We start from the raw sequence: 20,429 nt of genomic DNA, 5'->3' as shown, positions 1-20,429 counted from the left end.
TATTTTTTATTAATTCTTTTCTTGAAGTACATTGAATGTGGCATCACTAGGAAATAGCCAGAGTTGACGAGAATCAGTTGTACTGCATGTTACACATCAGGCTGGTTGTTGTTGTTGTTGTAGGGTTTAACGCCATTTTTCAGCACACGATAGGCTATACATGGCGGCCAGTATTAATGGTGGAGGAAGAACCCGGGAAATCCCCAGAAAGAACCACCGACCCTCGAGAAGCTACTGGCAAGCTTTCTCACATACCCACATTAGCCGAATCCGAGACTCGAACCCACGCAGACAGAGGTGAGATGGCAGTGATCCGTAAAGGAGAGCGCTTTAGACCACTCGGGGCCCCACATCAGGCTGGTTTACTGATGATGCTGACAAAAGCTTGAACTGCATTATGTACCTTTGGTTTGTACCATTTTTAATTGCCACTTCACAGTTCGCTAGTTATTGCATATCTTTGATTTGTACCATTTTTAACTGCCACTTCACAGTTCGCTAGTCATTGCATATCTTTGATTTGTACCATTTTTAATTGCCACTTCAAAAGCATCTCCAGGAAGTACATCTGGCCGCATTATCCATTTTTTTTAAAGGGACATATAAGTAACTTTAGGATACAATATTAAAATGATCTAAAGAATGCTGTACCTAATTTGTCACATATACAGAATTTACCCAAGATATCTCTTTCAAACTCAGTTAGTCATAATAAGAGGTAAAGACATATAACAAATTAATTTCAAGTTGTTTCAAAAATCCTTAAAGATCTGTGATTGTTAATTTATTCTATTCCAAGTTATAGACTTCTAAAGTTTTGTGACAGTGGCTATCCACTTTATGTGCATACATGCATTGTCAATCTCTAAATAACATACAAGTAGTTGTCAGATGGTGATGGGGAGACTATAGTTTTGAAATCGTTTCCATCAAGTGGCATCATTTTGGTTATCATATACCATGTTCACATTTTAAAATGTTAGTAAACATGGCAGCCTTTGTCTCCAATGTCAAAAACATTATAAAACTGGAGGCAACAGTGGTCTGTGGAAACAAAATTGCAGAACAAATACTAAATCGGTGATGTGACATGTAGTAATCATACATGATTTTTCTCCATTTTAAAGCGGAATTCTGCTTTTTTCCTGACTTTAATCAGATTTTTCTTGATATAGTCCATCTTTTTATATCATCTCTGATCCAGTTTTTTTTTTTTAAAATGTCTTTCCGGTCCCATTGTGCAATGACCCTTGTATTCAATCCATATATTAGTTAGCACACAACTCTCGTAAAGAATATTCTGGTAAGTCAAAGGTTTAAATTCATCCAATGAATCTTCAAGTAATGGAAACTGATGGCAATGGAAAGATGAAGCATGCTTGCAAAACATGGTGTCCTGAGTTCCTGAGAGAGCATGATACGAAAAGTTTATAACAAAACTGAATGCTAGAAGACTGGCATTTTGTGACCTCTGCAAGAATGACTGAATTACAGTAATCACGGCTGGAAGAGTCTGGAACAGCACCTGCAAAAGAAGCTGCATACAGAAAAATCGAAGCTCAGAAGGCATCTGGAAAAGGTGTAATTAATTATTATAAGAAGAAAGATTTCTTGCATGAGAGAACAGATGTAGCCCTCTGTCAGAATATGTGCACTGCATGTTGCCAATACAATCACCAGCTTGAAAGGAAAAAGGCTCTCATTGAGAAGGAAAAGAAATGATTGCACATTGAGCCAAAAAGTCAGTGGTGACAAGAAGGAAGGCTAAAGAAATCTTTGCCAAAGCTGCAAAAAGAGCTTGACTGGCATATCAACAGGTTGTATCCATTGGAGAAAAATACAAGTGAATGTATGGGATTATTTGATTGCAGTTGATGTACTTGGGTGTTTATAAGGATAAAAAGTAATGCTAATGACTGTGCAAATCAAGAATTTACAAGGGACCATGGTTATGAAACCAATGTTTGTTTTTTTCTTTCCAATAATACTAATCTGATCATGATACATTATGAGTACATCTGTAAATTAAACCCTCCAAAACTAAGAGAGATGTTCACCATGTATTTCAGCTTATTTTGGCAACATGCTTGCCAAGATAAAAGTTAGAAGAGAATGGCCTCCCTTTGGATAGAGCCACTCGTGCCAAATCATGTCAGTAGTTATTCCTACTGGAGCAGATCTAAATGCTTCTCACTTTTTCTGTGAAATACTTCCTTAATTCTACTAGATATCCTCTACGAATAACTATTTACATGCGTATTTTTAAAATTAAATTATTTTCCACCAAAATGGGTAAATGCGAGAAACGGGTAAAAATTTGGTGAACAAATGAAACATCACATGGATAGTTGCCAGATGGAATAACATCTGTTTGCTTTAGTGGTCCACATTGGATGTTTTTTTTTTTTTCCCTTCTATTTATGTTCCATATTTAAGCAGTGATAAACTAAGAAACAGAAAGTTCCATTTCCATCAGAAAGAATACTTCTTGAAACTTTTTGACGTTTTAGAAATCCTTGAACAAGAATTCTCTTGGGATGTACTCTAATGTCTTATGATCAAGTAATGTATTTGAAAAAGAAATTTAGGCCCACAAATTCTGCCATGTTTGTTCTGACAAAATTTGAACTTTTCCATAATCAATTGGCTCTGATATCACAAATCCTCAGCACAATATACCACTGATAAGTGATGTCAGAGAGTAAAACAAGGACTTCTCCATATAGTTTAGTCTCATAAATCCAATGCAGCCCATTCTTTTAAAATAATTAGACTGACCTGACATTAGTATAAACCAATAACATTTACATTGCCTACAACAAAAACCCAACAAAAAAATACCAAAATAAACCCCAAACCATCACAGCACTGTACTGTGTTGTTCATTCATATAAAATAAATGCTAGGCAGTTAACTACAAACAATTTAGGCATATATTTACTGTCATATACTTTGTCTGCTAACAAGTTCAAGCAATCATGTACATCAGGTCCTGTATTCTAAAATCAGGTTGGCAATTTAACGCCAGCTTCAGCTTGAAACCTAAATCAGATATACTTGGAGTGCATCAAGGTCAATTAAATCTGGGAGTCTCTTGAAAATCCTTATTTGATTATTCATAATTTATTCCAAATGAAGTTCCAGACTCTCAAAGTTTGGAACATTAAGTTTAAGCCCATGTTTTCTGCTAGTGCATTCACGTACTCATAATATGTAGTTAAATATAATGCAAATATTTAGAGTATGTTTAGAATAGCAATGGATGGGTACATGGTCAGGCCAGGCTTTGCATTATGTGGAAATACATGGCCCGACCTGGCTTTATGATACAAATTTTATCTTGCTGGGTTGTTCCCTAGCCCACAGTAAGAAATAAAATAAAAAGCACCCCCCCAACCCCCACATTTTATGGTTGAAAGAAATGGAGGTGAGAGAGGGCAGGGGGGAAAAATGGACAAAATAGTAGTGGAGAAACATGACCCAATAAAAACCAACCCAGCTGGGAAGTTCCCTGCTGCATTCCCAGCAGAATTTCCCTGCCTGTCCATCCCTAGTTTAGAGTGACACTAATATATAATCACACAAGTTAAACAAGTGGACAAAAGCTTTGTCAAATTTGTAAAATCTGCCATTCAGAAGTTTCAGTAATTTTTAAGAACTGAATTTCATATTTTAAAGGATTAAATAGGATTAATGATATCCTGAAGCTTTAAATCAAATACACACAACACACAAATGGCTGTAAAATATGCAATTACAGCTAGAAAAATAATGAATGTAAAAAAAAAATAAGTAATAACTTTTTTTTAACAACTGTTCATAAGTACATTGTCTCATCATTATGGATCACTGCCGTCTCACCTCTGTCTGTTTAGGTTCGAGTCTTGGGCTCGGCCAATATGGGTACGTGAAAACGCTCGCCAGTAGCTACTTGTGGGTCTGTGGTTCTTTCTGGGGTTCTTCCTCCACCATTTATAGTGGCCACCATGTATAGCCTATTTTGTTCTGAAAATGGTGTTAAATCCTACAACAACAAAAACATTGTCCTATCAAAGCACAGAAGACAACATAAATACTTAAGAGCATTCCTTACTTGTATTATGAACTTAGAAAAACTAGGAACTAAGAAAAAAACTACAGGTTTCTGCATCACATAATTTGATTTGAACCGATCTAAATTATCTGTAAAAATTTATAATTACTGTTAAGTATCAATGGATGATAAGGGCTAAACCAGACCAGGTAACAAAGTCTGCCATGTTTCAAACTGAGTCATAGAATATTTGGGGACTAACTGCTTAATGGAAGTTGTAGTCAAATGGAATATATGTATTACTTATTTCATAAGCAAAATTCCAGGAACCTGAATTGGTACATGTTTGATAAAATAATGCCCTTATATCTGAGACTCTTGCTCATTGGAATTTCACGTCGGCAATTTGATATGTAGCTAAAATTAATGAATTCATTTAGTGCATGAATGTATCAAATATAATTCATACTGACATACAAGGCAACACCATTCATTTAATACATTCAGGAAAATATTGGTCTGTGTACATATAGTCTACCAATATCGTATTGAGTTCTGCTAGAGTCCATTTTTGATGCTGCAAAGAGATCAAAGGGAGGAAATTATATTATGGTCGAATATAGCCGAATAGGAAAGCTGATCACTCCTTAATAAATAAATCTACTCTTTCACAGGTCAGAGCAGCACAAAAAAATTGTTGTTAACAGACCACTCCATGAGATGTGCTATGTCAGTCTGAATTGTGCTGAAATTGTGTTTGAATGAATTATTACTTTTAGATACATTTAATGACATCAACCTGAAATTTCACTAAGATACAGACATAGATATCATTTGCAATGTTGTAAGGAATGAACTATAGTGTAGTATAGGAATCCTCAAATCAAATGATAGGCATTGTGTAAGTAAATCACAGGATCACAAAGTGCACATCAGAGAAAACAAGACTGAAAACCACCTCTTTTTTAAGTTTTCTGGCCTTCTACCCTGTTTTTACAAATGATAGCAAAATCCTGAAAATCGAACTGCTCTGATGTCCTGTAATGATATGGTTAATGAGGGTTATAATATGTACAAAAATCTAGTTGGAACAAACTGTGTGTATTGGAGCTAAAAAAAAGTTTAAAAACTTCAAACCATGGTCAAATACAAGACGATGCTTTACAAAATGTCTTTACTTTTTTTACATGTGTTACATATATTCAATTTACAAACATCTTGTTTTTACATGAAAAATAATAATGATAATTTAAAAAAGGAATCTATTATCTACATATAGTCACATAATATAAAACATTGACAATTATAATTTACATCTTATTACACATACTTAAATATCTCAAACATTTATTTCAACTAATACTTTAATTGGATTCATTGCTATTATTATTTTAAGGTACACTCCACTTTCTATTGTACAATTGTTAATCTGATCCTGTAATAATATTCCCTTGCTATACAATGGCATCCTTTTGACTGTTATTTGTAATTTCTATTTAAGTGTCCTAAAAATGATACTAAAATATGTATTTACTGGCAAAAGTAACAAACATGAAATAACTGCTTTTCCAGATGTATACCTCTTGTAATAAACTTGTGCAGGAAAATATGAGGAAATTGTTCCTAGCGTATAAATAGTAAGTTGTCTGAATGCATTTTACAACACAAATTGTAAGTCAAATAACATATTACTCAATATTAACAGACTAGCAGATGTTGCATAAGACCCACTGCCTCCAAGAAAAAGAAACGGGCATTTCAAAGTCTATCCCATCTACATGTGTTTGTAAAACACATCTGCCCTCACTGCTCATCATAAAAGCTGAGACAAAAAAACATCAAAAGCTAGAAAAATTGAAAACTTGCTATAATGGCATGTAAATTCCATCAGGTTGTATAATTATGGATAAAACAGTAAATTTCATTGTCTACCTCCTAAACTGTTGTTAAACAAAGCTTTTGTAATTTAAAAAAAGTTCCATGAGTTAAACAATGTATCTTTGTTTTTTAAATTACAGTTTTGGTCTGAAAATCAGAATAGATCATCAACAGATTATAGAGATATGCCTATCAATCATCAACAGTTTATACAGTCATGTCTATCGATCATCAACAGTTTATACAGTCATGTCTATCGATCATCAACAGTTTATAGTCATGTCTATCAATCATCAACAGTTTATACAGTCATGTCTATCGATCATCAACAGTTTATAGTCATGTCTATCGATCATCAACAGTTTATACAGTCATGTCTATCGATCATCAACAGTTTATACAGTCATGTCTATCAATCATCAACAGTTTATACAGTCATGTCTATCGATCATCAACAGTTTATACAGTCATGTCTATCGATCATCAACAGATTATACAGATATGTCTATCGATCATCAACAGAATATACAGATATGTCTACCGATCATCAACAGATTATACAGATATGCTTATCAAAGTTTTTGTGTAAAATATCTGGTTGCAGGTCGAGCACATGAACCACCAGATTCTACCTCAGTTACTCACCTCTTATAATATACATGAGAGCATATCAGGTCTATTTTACATCCCAAAGCCTGCAATGAGGCAAAGTTGGAAAAACAGAATCAGCTGAACAAGAATTTGTTGTTGTTGTCATTGGATTTAAATGCCATTTCCAAGCACAAGATAGGTTATAGCCAGTATAACAGGTGGAGGTAGAACCTGGAAAAACCCTAGTAAAAACCACAACCTACAGGAAGCTACTGGCAAGCTTTCTCACATATCCACAGCCTGAGATTCGAACCCATGTGGACAGAAGTGAGATGGCAGTGTTCAGTAAAGGAGAGTGCTTTATACCATATGGCAATCAAGGGCCTCCTAAAAGAAAGTAAGGTTTCTATACCCACTATTCTTTTTGTGACAACATGCCTTGAGAAATGTGATCATGCAGAGATCACAGTATCTGAACATGCATCTCATTTAAAGAAAAATAAGCTGTATTAACTCATGAATGTAATTTTCATTATTTTAAACATAGAGTGACTAAACAGATAACAGAGTAAAACAGTAAATTTTCATATACTTGGAGCACTGCTGGTCCAGATTTGTGGTTATTTGATTTTTTGAGCCTGCAGGCAACCAGTACTGCCTGTGGTGTGTACAGTAGGAACATTCTGATCATCAAATCAGCAACCAAATTAGGATGACAGCCTGATGCAGTTGGATCTACTTAACAAAATAACATTATTATGTCAGTCATAACACGATCATAGCTTTCACTGGTAACCTTGCTATGTGCTGATGTTTTTGGCTGAACAGTCCACAGTATAATTTTAATTTTGAAAGGGTATTTTGATGGGAAAATGTTTGATTATGTGTCTGTAAACTGCTTTCCTACCATTATGTACTCAAAGCAATAAATATAAACCAAACCAAACAAAAAATAAGGAAGAGTGCCAGGAATGACACATTGTATACCCATCCCTTGTGTAAAAAAGTCCTCTATGTAGGCACTGAAGTATGTATGCATAAACAACTTTTGTTCTTTCAGTCACAGTCGTTCACAAATCAATAGGCTTCTTTCTTTCTCTTTCCCAATGTGTAAAACATCCACTGGTGATGGTTCATGATTGGGAACAGTCACCTTGACCTGTGACCCCCAAATCAATAGGTTTCTTCTTTACTCCAACTACAAGCCATCACAAAGTTTGGTCCAGGTCAGTGATGAGAGCCAACGTTATGTGCAGAAACTAGTTGTTTCTTTTAGTCACAGTGACCTGATCTTTGACCTTCTGACCCCAAAATCAACTGACATTTTCCTTTAGCAAGCCTCCATAGTGTTTAGCTCAGGACTGTGACAGAGAAGTAATGTTATTTTGTTATTTCATTCTGTTGCTGCAGACCTTTTGACTCCTAAATCAATAGGCTTTTTCCTTACCCATGTACAAGTCATCCATAATATTTAGTTCTGGTCTGTAATGTTGAACTAATGTTATTTTGCGGGAACCATTTTTCTTCTTTCAGTCACACTTTTGACCTTTCTGACCCGAAAAGTGATACCGGTAAGCTTCTTCCTTACCCCATGTTGAAGACCAGTATGTGGTCAAAAACTGATGTTACTAAACGGAAAGCATCTTTCTTCATTCAGTAACAGTGACATTAACCTTTTATTCCTGGATCCCAAGAACAACAGACTTCTTTAATATCCAATGTTTAAGCCATCAACAAAGTTTGGTCCAGGTATGTAATGTGTTACTAATATTGTGAAGAATGCAGGTTTCTTCTTTCATTCAGTAACTTTGACTTTTGACACTGCAACCTTACAATCAATAGGTTTCATCATTATGCTATATTCAAGCTAGTTACTCTGTGGAAATGAAAATGGTAATAGACAATATTGTAACATAATATGCTCTGCCTTACGGCAGACATATAAAAAAAAGTGTTGAGTGTGTTCTGTAGACTTAGCTGTTTGTTTAAGTTTTCAAAAGTGATTGTCCAAAAACAAGCAAAAAATGCAATTTGACTGACACCTAGAAGTTGAGTGAGTGATGTTTAAGTTCATGAGCTTTTGCTGTGTTTCTAAAATAGTCAAGGAATGCAAATAAATAAACATGATGCTTAAATAATTAAGTACTGCAAAACCTTGACAATTCAAACTCTCAAGGTCCCAACAAATCAGTTCAACAACTGTGACAGCTGAAACTGTAAAGGTTCCAACAAATCAGTTAATGAACCTTGATAGCTCAAACCTAAAGGTCCCAAAGAATCAGTTCAAGAATCTTGACAGCTCAAACTGAGTTAACAAGAAACCTAAGCATCTTTTTGAATGATCCATGTTGTTCACGCTGGTGATATTTAGTATGGAGAGAATCTGCTGTAAATACAAGACAACCAAAACATTATATATATTGCAGATTAGAGTTAGAGGCACAAAGAATAGTGAAAAAAACGTTGACCTTGATACAAAACTGTAAAACAAACCCATTAAAATTAGAAGTCAACAAATACAGCTATATATGAAACATACAACTAGGAAACTTGTAAAGAAATCAATTTTTCCTTGTAAAATGTTTCTTTGAGAATACTTACCCAATCATAATACCTTAGGAGAACCACTACTATCCTGCAAATCCAGCCCTCCCAGAGCCCAAGGGAGCTCAAAGTTGTCTGCCAACCTATGTGGCAGTCAGGCAGAGTTATCTCCCCTTACGTATAAGACTTTGCGGCAGAGCCTAAGAATACATCAGTTACTACTGGAGCAGAAGTCACACTCTCTATGGATGTAACTGCTGGGAGGTATCATGATTGGGTAAGTATTCTTGAAGAAACATATTTTGCTAGGAAAAATTGGTTTCTTCTTTAAATGTTACCCAATCCTAAAACCTTGTGAAAATAGGTATGAGGTGTTACCCAATACATACCATCTCCAGTCCCCTAACAGCTTCTAGGTACCCCAACTGGAGTGGACTCCATCTGATTGGGTGCTGCTTCAAATAGGGAAAATCTCCTACCACCACCACAAATCCAGTGGAATGTCTTAAGAGGATGTTGACTGATCTGGAAAGGTGAACTGCTGAGCTGCAGATATAGATCCTATCAGACTGAATTGGGCCCCTCAGGACAACAAATCCTGGAGATAAAAGTGAGAGACTGTTGACTCTGATCTCCATCCCACAGCATGAATGATGTTGGTTAGTGAATAGTTCTTGCTGATTGCTAGGCTGGTGCAAACTGCTCTAACTTTATGAGTAAAAATGCATAATAAATTCATTTGAGCTGGGGTTATTTCTCTATATGCCAATGCAGGAGGATATAGACTATTATGAGAAGTAGAAAGAGGCATAATCTCCCTCAATGCAAAGGCTCTTATCCATTAAAGTACCACCTGAAAGCCCTGGGTCTTGTAGGTGGCCTTCAGCTGATGTGTCCACACTAGACAAGTTTCATGACCAAAGACTGGTTACTCATGGAATGGAGCCAGTTCTTGGCAATAAAAGAGAATGTTGTCGTAAGTTTGACCTGTCTTGTTGGAACTGCATGTAATCTGGGTCTAATGATAGGACATGTATTTCGGTAACACAATGAGGAAACAGGTCTTTTATGTAAATTACGCCAGAGATGTCCTTGTTAAGTGCTTCAAATGTCTTGTTCAACCAGTTAATAAACAAGATAGGTTCCACATTGGGCATACGGCTAACGTTTATGGTTGTGTATACTCAAAATTAGAGAGTAGGTTGGATAAGTCTTTGTTTTTGTTCGATATTCTCTCTTCCGTGATGATGAAAGGTGTCCACAATCATGGAGTGATAACCTTTTTTCATACTTAATGTAAACTTTCCCTGTATGAAGAGCCTGTGAAGTTAGATATTTTTGTGTCATAGATGCCTGGAGAGGTGAGATGTGTTGGTCTGTGCACCACTGGGTGAAAGCGTGCCATTTGCATTCATATGCTTTCAAAGTGGAAGACTTTCTTGTTAGAATGATTCTCTCTGTGACTGGTTGTGAGAATTGTTTATTTCTGAAGGCCTGTTTCATATGATCCAGATGTGCAGATTTCTGTAGCCCAGAGTAGGAATTAAACTGCCAACATAGTTGTTTGAGTATATGAGGGAAAATTCAAAAGTCTCCGAGGAGTTTGTGTTGCAAGACTCATGAGGTAATTGATCTACAACTTCTCCTATTTGAGTGGTGCAATGAGGATAAGGTGGCACTCTGATCCTCTTGCTTCTTGTATCACTTTTGGAATTGGAGGTATTGGAGGGAAGGTGTATGCATCCAGGTTGTTTCCAAATTATCGAAAGAGTGTCACCTGCCATGTCTTTGAGTCCAATACTGGAGATATGAAGGTTGGGAGTTGGTATTCCACCATGCTGCAAACAGGTCCACCGATGGTCGGTTCCATCAGGTACATATCTGAATGAAATGAATGGTCCGAGACAATGTTATGGCCAGTATGCTAGGTGTCCTTGGCGAACCTGTACATGAATTTTTTGTTGACAACACCACTTCAGAAAGTCCCACAACTGGGTGCAAAGGTCTAAGGATTTGGTTCCTCCTTGTCGTTTTAGATAAGTCACCAATGTAGGACATGGTTCTTCCTTGTTGTCTGAGACAAGTCACCACTGTACAGTTGTCAGCCAGAATGAGAACTGCCTTGCCAGACAAATATTCCTGCCATCAGTGAAAGGTTTTACAATGGCTGTCATCTCCAGAATTTATTGATAATGAAGATGTCATTCCTGGGGAAAGCATTCACCACTGGTTTCCTGAAAGGACAGTAGCAGGTGGGCTCCACAACCATACATATTTGCCTCTGTATGGACTGTAATCTCAGGTAATTGTTCTGGTAGATGTATGCCTGCTATGAGCCAAGTTATGTTGCGCATGAGTTCCACAGATGATGCCTCTAGTGTGCAGATGGCAAGAGGATGGTCAGTGCGCAATGCTGAAGGCAGATCGCAGTAAAGTCCTGGAAGCCCTGTGAATAGGGGCATGAAGGTATGCACCGTTTGAGTCCATGCTGATAGCAAAGTCTCCCTCATGGATGACATTAAAAATGCATTGTGGTGTTTCCATGGAAAACCTAAGGGTGTGGATGAATCGATTGGAGGCTCATACATCAATAATCAGACACAGAGTGCCATTTGCCTTTGGGACCAAGAAAAGTCTTGAACAAACGATAGGACCCTGTTGGTGCTATATCCACTTTGGTATGTAAGAATTGTGGCTTTTGCTGGGTGAAGCTTCAATAGGACAATTTCAGAAGTTCATGTCCTGTGAGTGGCCCTAGGTCCTTTTGTTGATTTCCTGTACTATCCCTGTATCAATGCTGTGGTTGTGTGAGTGAGGGAAATAGGTCTCCTTGGTGGCTTCTTTGCAGACTTCTTCACTCTGGCCATGAAACAGAAGGTTAGAGGATAATGGCTGTACTCTTAGGTTGGCCATATGGTGGTCCTTCAGGAAAGTGCAGGCAGAGATCACTAAGTTGCATTCCACCAATTGCAAATTTGTAGCTGCAGTTATGGCACTGGCCAAAGTGTACTGAGCAGCTCTGTGGTTACAGCATTGGCCAAAGTGTAATGAGCAGCTCTATTCAGAAATCAGGCCATTCTTAAGACCGACTCCTATGCATACCCTGAGGTATTCAAAGTGGAAGAATATAAGCTATGTTCCATCTGCTGGAAGATATCCACAGAGATGAAAATCGAACAGCAAAGCCATAGCAACTATTTTGCACACTAACTGCTGAGCGTCATTAAAGGCCATCTGATCCATACATATTGATTATGGCTTTGTCATCCCCGAGGCGGCGACATCACTTTTAACTGCTGGGATTTCCAAACGAAAGACTGGTGTGTGGTAAAGGTAGAACTGCCAACGAACTGATGATGAATGTGGGTCAGAAGGTCTGTAACTCTCCCAGACTGTGTAAGTAAGTGAAGTCAGACTCTTCCATTGTCATCGTCAGATCAACAGATGTTGATGATAGAGTGGGAGGCGGAGGACAACACTCTGGGGGTCAAAGGTGGAAAACATTATTAATGGAGGCACTGAAGGCTGAATCTTCCCATGCCATCGGATAGTGTAGAACAGATGACAGTACTTAAGAAGAAGCAACATCATCTTGGTCGTATGAGATGAGGCTAAGATCCCCTGTAATGCTTGAGACTTAGCTGGCGAAGAGTGATAAGGTCTTTCACTCACTAAACTCATAGAATGTCCTGCATTAGAAACCATGACTTCAAGACAGTTGCTGAGTAAAGAGTCTCTTCTCATGGCAGAATGTTGAGAAATTGTGAGGCAACATCTGTTGAAGCATGAGGAGCTACTCTTAGCATCATGCTGAATGAGTGTCCTGAGGTGGTATGAGTTTGACTGGTCCCTTCATACTGGAAGCTGAGCTGTTAGTGACTGAGCCTGTAATATTGTTTTCTTGGCTTTGTGATTCCTAGTATATCACCTGGACCAGTCGCAATGAAATAGGTCATCCATGTGGGGAGGATATAGTTAGAATCATCAATTGGGACAGGTTATGGGATGTTTGATCCATGTAACCTGCCTGTATGACTGTTGAGTGAGAGGGAACTTGGCTGTTTGTTAGTTTGTTGCTGTTCCGCAATAGGAATCGAGTGAAATGCCGAGGAGGCAAGGTAGAGGGAGCTTCACTTTGTGGCTGAAGGGTAAGTTGATTTATCTCCCTTCTCCCCCAGAAATTTCATACTGAGGAAAGATCAGCATGCACATTGATGTCTTGGTCATGAGCTGTGTGGTTTTGTACTTTGCCAATACCTCCAATATGTAAGACAAATAGAGTGAAACATATAAAACTGTAGCCCATGCAGAGCAAACTAAAAAGTTTGATGGAGGAAGAACCTGGGAAAACCCTGGAAAGAACCACCAACCCACAAGAAGCTACTGGCAAGCTTTCTCACATACCAACATAGGCTGAACATGCAACTCGAACCCACACAGACAGAGGTGAGATGGCAGTGATCCGTAATGGTGAGTGCTTTAGACCACATGGCCACTCAGAGCCCCAAAACCACCTGTAAGGTGAAGTATAAACCTGTGGGTCTGTACATGTGATGTTTGAATACTGTGTGGGCTCAGAGCTATACCAAATGATGATTACTTGGAAAAAAGTGATAGCAGATAATCTCAATTATAATGCTACCTGTAGGGATGATAAAGAATTGTGTGCACATGTAGAATCATTGAAGCATGGCATTCCAGGGTTCAGGAAGCCTTGATAAAGCAAACTCACATGTATGTACCAGAAATGATGGAATTATAAATATATAAGAAGTTTCTTAAGGGCATAAAGACCTGCACACATAAAAATATTGTGGCCCGAACTGATCTTGTGAAGTCACATAGGTTACCCATGCGAGTGACTAAGTGCTCTTGAAATACAATGGAATGCTTACGCAGATAAACAGGACTCAAGTGTTGCCTATAGAAACATGCATGAGCGAGATGTGACTGAGTAAACCATTTATAGAAATATCTTACCTGTCTGACCAAAATGGAAGCAATACAGAAATGTACACACACAAGTCTTCACATAAGGGGAACTGAGGCACGGTTATAGATACTTAACAAGTAGGTGACATAATATTCAAAATGAGGCAATTACATGTAGGAAAAAATGCACATGCATAAAATAATTATAGCCCATACTTAATGTGACGTCACTTAGGCTCCCTGAGCAGGTACCTAAATGTGTGACAAAGACCAAGCGTTAGCAAACTGTAAAGGCAGAACACTGTTGAGATAGGAAGAGAAAAAGTTGGAAAAAAATATACTTTCATTATAGGTAAAGAATTCCTCCAACTTGTGATGGTACATTTTCCATTCTGGCTTTTGCAAGGTCTCTTGTGATAAGAGTGTGCTTCTTGGTTCAAGTGGAAGTAGTAACTGATGTATTCTTAGGCTCTGCCTCAAGGTTTTATACCTACGGGGAGATAACTCTACCCGACCGCCACATAAATCGGCAGACAACTTTTAGCTCCCTTTTGCTAGAAGCAGTAAATTAGAGGCTGGATTTGTGAGGTAGTAGCAGTTCTCCTAAGGTATTATAATTGGGTAACATATTTAAAGAAGAAATATTGCACTCAATATACATATCTTAAACAGCTTTTTCTGTTTCATTATGTAATGTTTGTCTTAAATCAATCATCTACAGCTCTACAAGGATTTACCTCCCTTCTAGAACATTTTAATTGGTATATAGCCTTTCCAATATAAGACTGTGACATACAAATCACTGTTAAGAGAGAGAGAGAGAGGCTGTGATATATATATATATATATATATATATATATATATATACACACACACACACACACACACACACACACACATATTCACTCATTACACAGCATAATTTAATGTTCTAATAAATATCTGAATAACAGACAATTTTGTTCTTTGTTACAACTCATCTGATTTGACTGCGATATATTTTTCCAATTTAAGGTGGTCTTTAAGAAACATTTTCAACCAAATTAATCTAAGTACATGTTTTTGAATATATGACGTCTTAAAGAAAATTAAAAGGGAAGCCATGGCAGCTCAGTTTGGTACAGCATCTGACTCATAAACTAAGTGTCATGAGTTCAATACCCACCCAGGCCAGCCTGGATCAGCTGCCTCAGTGTGTCCTTGGGAAAGGCACTTGGCTCTCATTTCCTCAGCATGATATAACCAATAGTGTGTTAAAAGTGCTGTTCAACCAACCAAAAAACACCCTATAAACATAAAGCTCCATCAGTAAACAGATAAATATAAAAAAGATATGTTCAATGCAGATCTAAACTTGATGGAACTGGTATTTATTTTGAACAAGTAATCTCTCTCTCTCTCTCAAAATACCCATGAATGTGTATTTTCTTAACAGCTGCAAATAATATATAAAACCACCTAGAAACTGATTACATTTGAATTGATGAGCACAACACAACACACTTCTTGCAACCACCAAACTCAGTCAATATACACTGGTGTTCTGGAACTAAGCTATGCATGCACTAGTAATGAAATGACTGATGACGAGTGAAGAAAATCATCAACTGGATTGTAGATTCTGGTCCATTAGACACCTGACATTCAGTACTCCATCCGCTCCTTCCACAAGACATAGACGTACCTAATATCCTACTGTATGTCTGAATCCTTTGACACTTTACCATGATTTCAACTCTTGAGTGGGAGATTTTGACTGATTTGCCTTGAAGATGGAAACTTGTTTGATAATGGTAAAAATCTGATTGTCTGTCCAAGTGTTACTATTTCATTCCCAATATTATCCTGGGAAAAGGTTCAGTAATAGTAAGTAACAAATACATTATATGAAAATTCTTTTAGTTTTCTTCTACATAGTGTGCAAGATCTCTATGTTTGAGGAAAAATCACTATTGGCTAAACATTGACAGGGGAGGAAACCCTTGGTGGAGGCTGTAATATCCCCCTGGCATTCTTAGCTTCATGTTCCTTCTGCAGCTCTTCTACCTTCTTCTGAAGCTGTGCTTTCAACACTAGGAGTTCTCTATTTCTCAGATGAATTGGTTCCTGTAATAAAATGTAATAAAGCAGTAGGATGACGTCTTTAGGAATTTGACTTGGGGCAGATTTATACACAAGATTATTATAATTCAAATATTTTAATACCATCGTCAGCCAACAATTAAAGTGAAGTCACTTAAGCAAGGCTCGGCTAGCGTGGGTACATGGGAAAGCCTGCCAGTAGCTTCTCATGGGTCGGTGGTTCTTCCCAGGGTTCTTTCTCCACCAGTTATACTGGCCGCCATGTATAGCCTATCTTGTGCTGAAAAATGGCGTTAAACCCTAGAACAAACAAACGAAATGAAGTCACTTAAGCCGTCCAAGTCAAATATATGACTGCTTGACACAACTGTCTGCACTCTGTTTAAGTTGCGATCTCTTTCTGCCAAGTTTAATGTTCAAAAGTATAAAAATTACTTTAACTTTTCAGGGGTTATTTGGTCGAACAGTTTGCCTTTAAATTGAAACAATCTAACTTTAAAGTCTTTTAAAAATGAAAGTTGTACTATATCTCAAGTCGCAAATCTTGCTTCATTTTAACAAGTGTTAAATACTGCACATATTGTGCACATGTAGACTTTAAACAATGTATCAAGGAACAATATTATTTTACTTGCAATGTTGGTATCTTTATTATTATATCATCATTGTCAATACTGCTGCTGTACAAATCCATATTTTTAATCAATCACAGCATAAAACTTGTTATTCATAAGTTAAATTTGTTATCTAGTAAAGTTTATAATAATGTAAATTCAAATGGTCATCTTGATCTACGATCAGTCTTAACACTGAATTTTGACCTAGTAGACTGCAGAACACCCAAGATTTTTTATATTTCCTAATGCATCTTTTCTGCAAGAAACACCAATTATAGGAGAAAAATATGTTTCTTTGGTAATACTCTATCATATGTTTGGAGACTTTTCATGATCTTACAAATCCAACTCTCCCAAAATGAAGAGTTTATTATTAACATGATTTGCTTTTACATTCAAAGTTCTAAAACATCATGAGCTTAATGAGCTGGAAATCAGATGAGAATGAGCTCCCTTAGGATAGAGGGACTGGCTTGAAATATTTTCATCTGTTGGTTACTTCTAATGAGGAAATGCATGCTCTCTAATGGATGTAACTGTGGGGAAGGCCCTGGAAGGAGTGCACAAAGTATAATTAAGTAAGTATTATGGAAGAAACATATTTGACTCCAAAAATGTTTCTTTTCAAGTATATTCTGTGATCAAGAAAAAAAGTAAAATATCAAGAGAGTTACATGCCTTACTCCATAGCTGGCCCTGTCTTGGATCTGCATGCATATGAGAAACAATGTTAAGTTTTGTGTGAGATTCAAGCAGAGGACAGCACAGATCAACAATAGAAACAGTCTTAAAGAAAAAACTTGTGCTCCCACAAATCCAGCGGAATTAAAGTAAGCTATGGCATGCCATGATGGAATTCCTGGACTGATATCTGACTCTCCAAGAGGACGAAAGACACCATTAGCTTAATCTTCAAGGAAGAATCCTGCATGAGGCAAACTTGACTGAGAATGGTTTTGAACCCCATGCCCAGATGAATGAGAAGATAGACATAATAACACCAGATCTTTCTTGATAGGGAATTTGGGGCAAAATGAGAAAAAAAGGGATTTCATTTTTTGGGGTATAAAAAGTGTTCCTTACCTTGGGTTTTGGAGGATGCCAACTGGATAATCTGATGTCATTGATGTGAAGTAGTCCTAAAGTGTAACATACTTGTGTCCATTACTTGGGTGAACACCATGGACTGGGATCCTGACAGAAAGGAAGAGTTCTAAACTAGTACATGATGTCCAGGAAAGCAAGACTTTCTGTAAAGACCTGTGAAGGGGAATATGAAGCCCTTGAAGGTGTATGCTGATTGTAAAGCATAACTATGAGGGTTGACCTTGGAGTCTCTATCCTGTGCTTGGGTGTCTGTACATCTTATGAGTACAATCCCAGTGTGTTTGTCTTGTGAATGATTTCTACTGCCTTTCCATTGAGAGATATAATGGTGAAATGTTGAAGTCTTCTTCCCATCCTGATGTTGGAAAAAGAAGGCTTCAACATGGTATCATTTTCAGTGGGAAGGAAGTTGGTCAGTTGAAAAACTGGGCCAAAATCATTATTTTTATCCTTCCAACTTGTTGGCTCCTGCTGTGGAAAACTCATCCCTTGCCAGCAGTAAAATCTGGAGCAGGATTTCTCTTTTGGAAGCATCTAGGTTTGGTTCTTCATTTTTCTCTGATGGACAATATACTGTGTTGGTGGACCTGAGTGAGGCTTGACTCTTTAGTGGCCTGTTCCATATCTTTTCTACATGGTAATGGAATAGGGGACTGGAAGAGAAGTCTGATATTTTTGGGTTACATTGTGATCTTTTAGCACTCTGGACATGGATAGCAAGGTATCACTCCCTCTGCAAACTGGTTATTAAGTGAAGCAGCTCTAGTCATCATGTGCAAGACTATGCATGTTCACAGAAGAAGGCCTGAAGGTAAGGATCTAGGATCAGTTTGTTGAAAGACTGCATGAAAAATATACTGTGCTTGGAAACAATAGCTACAATGCCGCAAACCAGTTGTTGAGTCTTGGAAGGGTATTCAGTCCATGCATATGGAAGATGACTTCAACATACCCAGCCCTGTACTGACTCTATCAACAGCTAGGCCTTCAATTTAAAGAACCGGTATGCAAGTTTTATAAAAATATAGAGTGAAGTTAAACAGGAGTTGTCAGCTTTTTAAGACAGGTCTTTTGATGCTAGGGTCTTGTAGTTGACTCTCAAAGCAGTGCAAGATGTCAATGATTCAATCAGACTACAGTTAAGTGTGTGAAGGAAGGCTGGGTTAAAATATAATACGGACAATGGATGTGAGAATTCTACTGGAGGCAATGAACTGAGAAAAGAATCAGAAAATACTGGACACAGTAGCTGGAGACTTCATCTATAAAGGCAAATAAGGAAATCCTTCTGGAATTGCTAGATCAAGTCGAGGTAGAGGTGTGTGTGTCTGTGTGTGTGAGCTTTATCATTTCTCCTTTCGTCATTAGAATCCCTTGGAAAACATGATCATCTCTGTGAAATGAACTTGTTGGACTTTAAAGGCTTAAGTCCTTGTCGTTCCTCAGATCTCTGCTTTGAAATGAGAGCCGAGGTCAACAGCTGAGTGCAGCCTTATGTTGATCCTTGAAGAAGCCAGATGTGGTGAGAAATGATGGCATAAAAAGAGGTTGATAAAACTCAGAGACAAGAGCCTGTAATCATTTTTGATTGATGCATGAAAGGCTGAATTTTTCTCTGGGTATCACTGGATCAATTATAGAAAGTTGTGTTTGTGAGAACAAGTCACTGATTGCTGAAGATGTATGTGATAAAGCCAGTAAGGTCAGCCTAGATGGGCAGCGAACTAAACTGGGGGTGTGGTCAGATTATGACAATGTAATCTCCACAGACTTTCCATCAACCCTTTCTTAAAATGTTGGGATAAAGTATGACTACTTTTTTCAGAAGTAAGGAAAAGGAAAGGAAAAAGCAGGGAAAAAGAAGGGAAAAATTGGAATATTTGATAAAGATAAATAGCATGAAGTAAATTACTCTTACACACATACCAATTATCTCTTTAATCTGGGAATTGATGCATCATTTTTATAAGGTTTATGTGCCCATTACTCCATGTACTTTGGCCATGTGCCTTAAAACAAACACAGCAGAAACTGTAATTTATAGCAACAGATAGCAGTACATATATTATAATAGGTACAAATATTTAATCGATTACCACAAGAACAAGCAATTGTTTTTACTTTCCAAAACTTCAGCAAAATTTGACAAAGTCCAAAAGATTTTTTTTAACTGTCCCCTTAAAAATGAAGTTGTAAAATTAAGGTCACTCACCTTTAACGTAAATAACTACAATGGTTTGAACAGATGACCACAATGAAGTGAAGATATCTGCACATGTCCTTTCATATACATTTACAGTGGTTGTTTCAAAATATCTTCTAAGATTTCTGATTTCATCTACCATATTTCATATATTTTTTTATATCCTTTAAATTTTCATATACAATCCAGTTATCAAAATAATAATTATGTAAATGTATCATAATTTTTTGTACATAACACCTTGTAGTTTTTGAAAAAATCCATTAATTTATCGGACATAAAATTTCTACTAAGAAGATTTACGTTTGCAACAAAGATTGAAAATACAGATTGCCATTTTGTTGTAACAAAAATTAATAATTACTGGTAAGAAAATACAATGACTGAAGCATAAGCATGGGTGCCCACAGCATAGGTCAAAGGGGGGTTACCTGACCCCCCA

At 37.2% G+C, this 20,429-nt stretch overlaps 1 protein-coding gene across 2 annotated transcripts in view; it reads right to left on the bottom strand.

Annotated features, from left to right (window-relative positions):
* Positions 1-5,192: 5,192 nt before the first annotated feature.
* LOC149798238 (phosphatidylinositol-3,5-bisphosphate 3-phosphatase MTMR2-like) overlaps positions 5,193-20,429 on the bottom strand; it is an 80,312-nt gene continuing 65,075 nt past the window's right edge. For both annotated transcript variants that reach the window (XM_089963359.1, XM_089963360.1), the window contains exon 17: positions 5,193-16,084. In XM_089963359.1, coding sequence (XP_089819485.1) covers positions 15,935-16,084 — 150 coding nt within the window. In that variant the 3' untranslated portion in view covers positions 5,193-15,934. The remainder of the gene's footprint in view (positions 16,085-20,429) is intronic.

Source organism: Sinohyriopsis cumingii, chromosome 6 (assembly GCF_028554795.1).
Source record: "Sinohyriopsis cumingii isolate HCF-2022 chromosome 6, ASM2855479v2, whole genome shotgun sequence".
Classification (NCBI taxonomy): domain Eukaryota; kingdom Metazoa; phylum Mollusca; class Bivalvia; order Unionida; family Unionidae; genus Sinohyriopsis; species Sinohyriopsis cumingii.
Note: the sequence above shows the minus strand (reverse complement) of the source record. Positions and strands in the feature narration are given on the sequence as shown.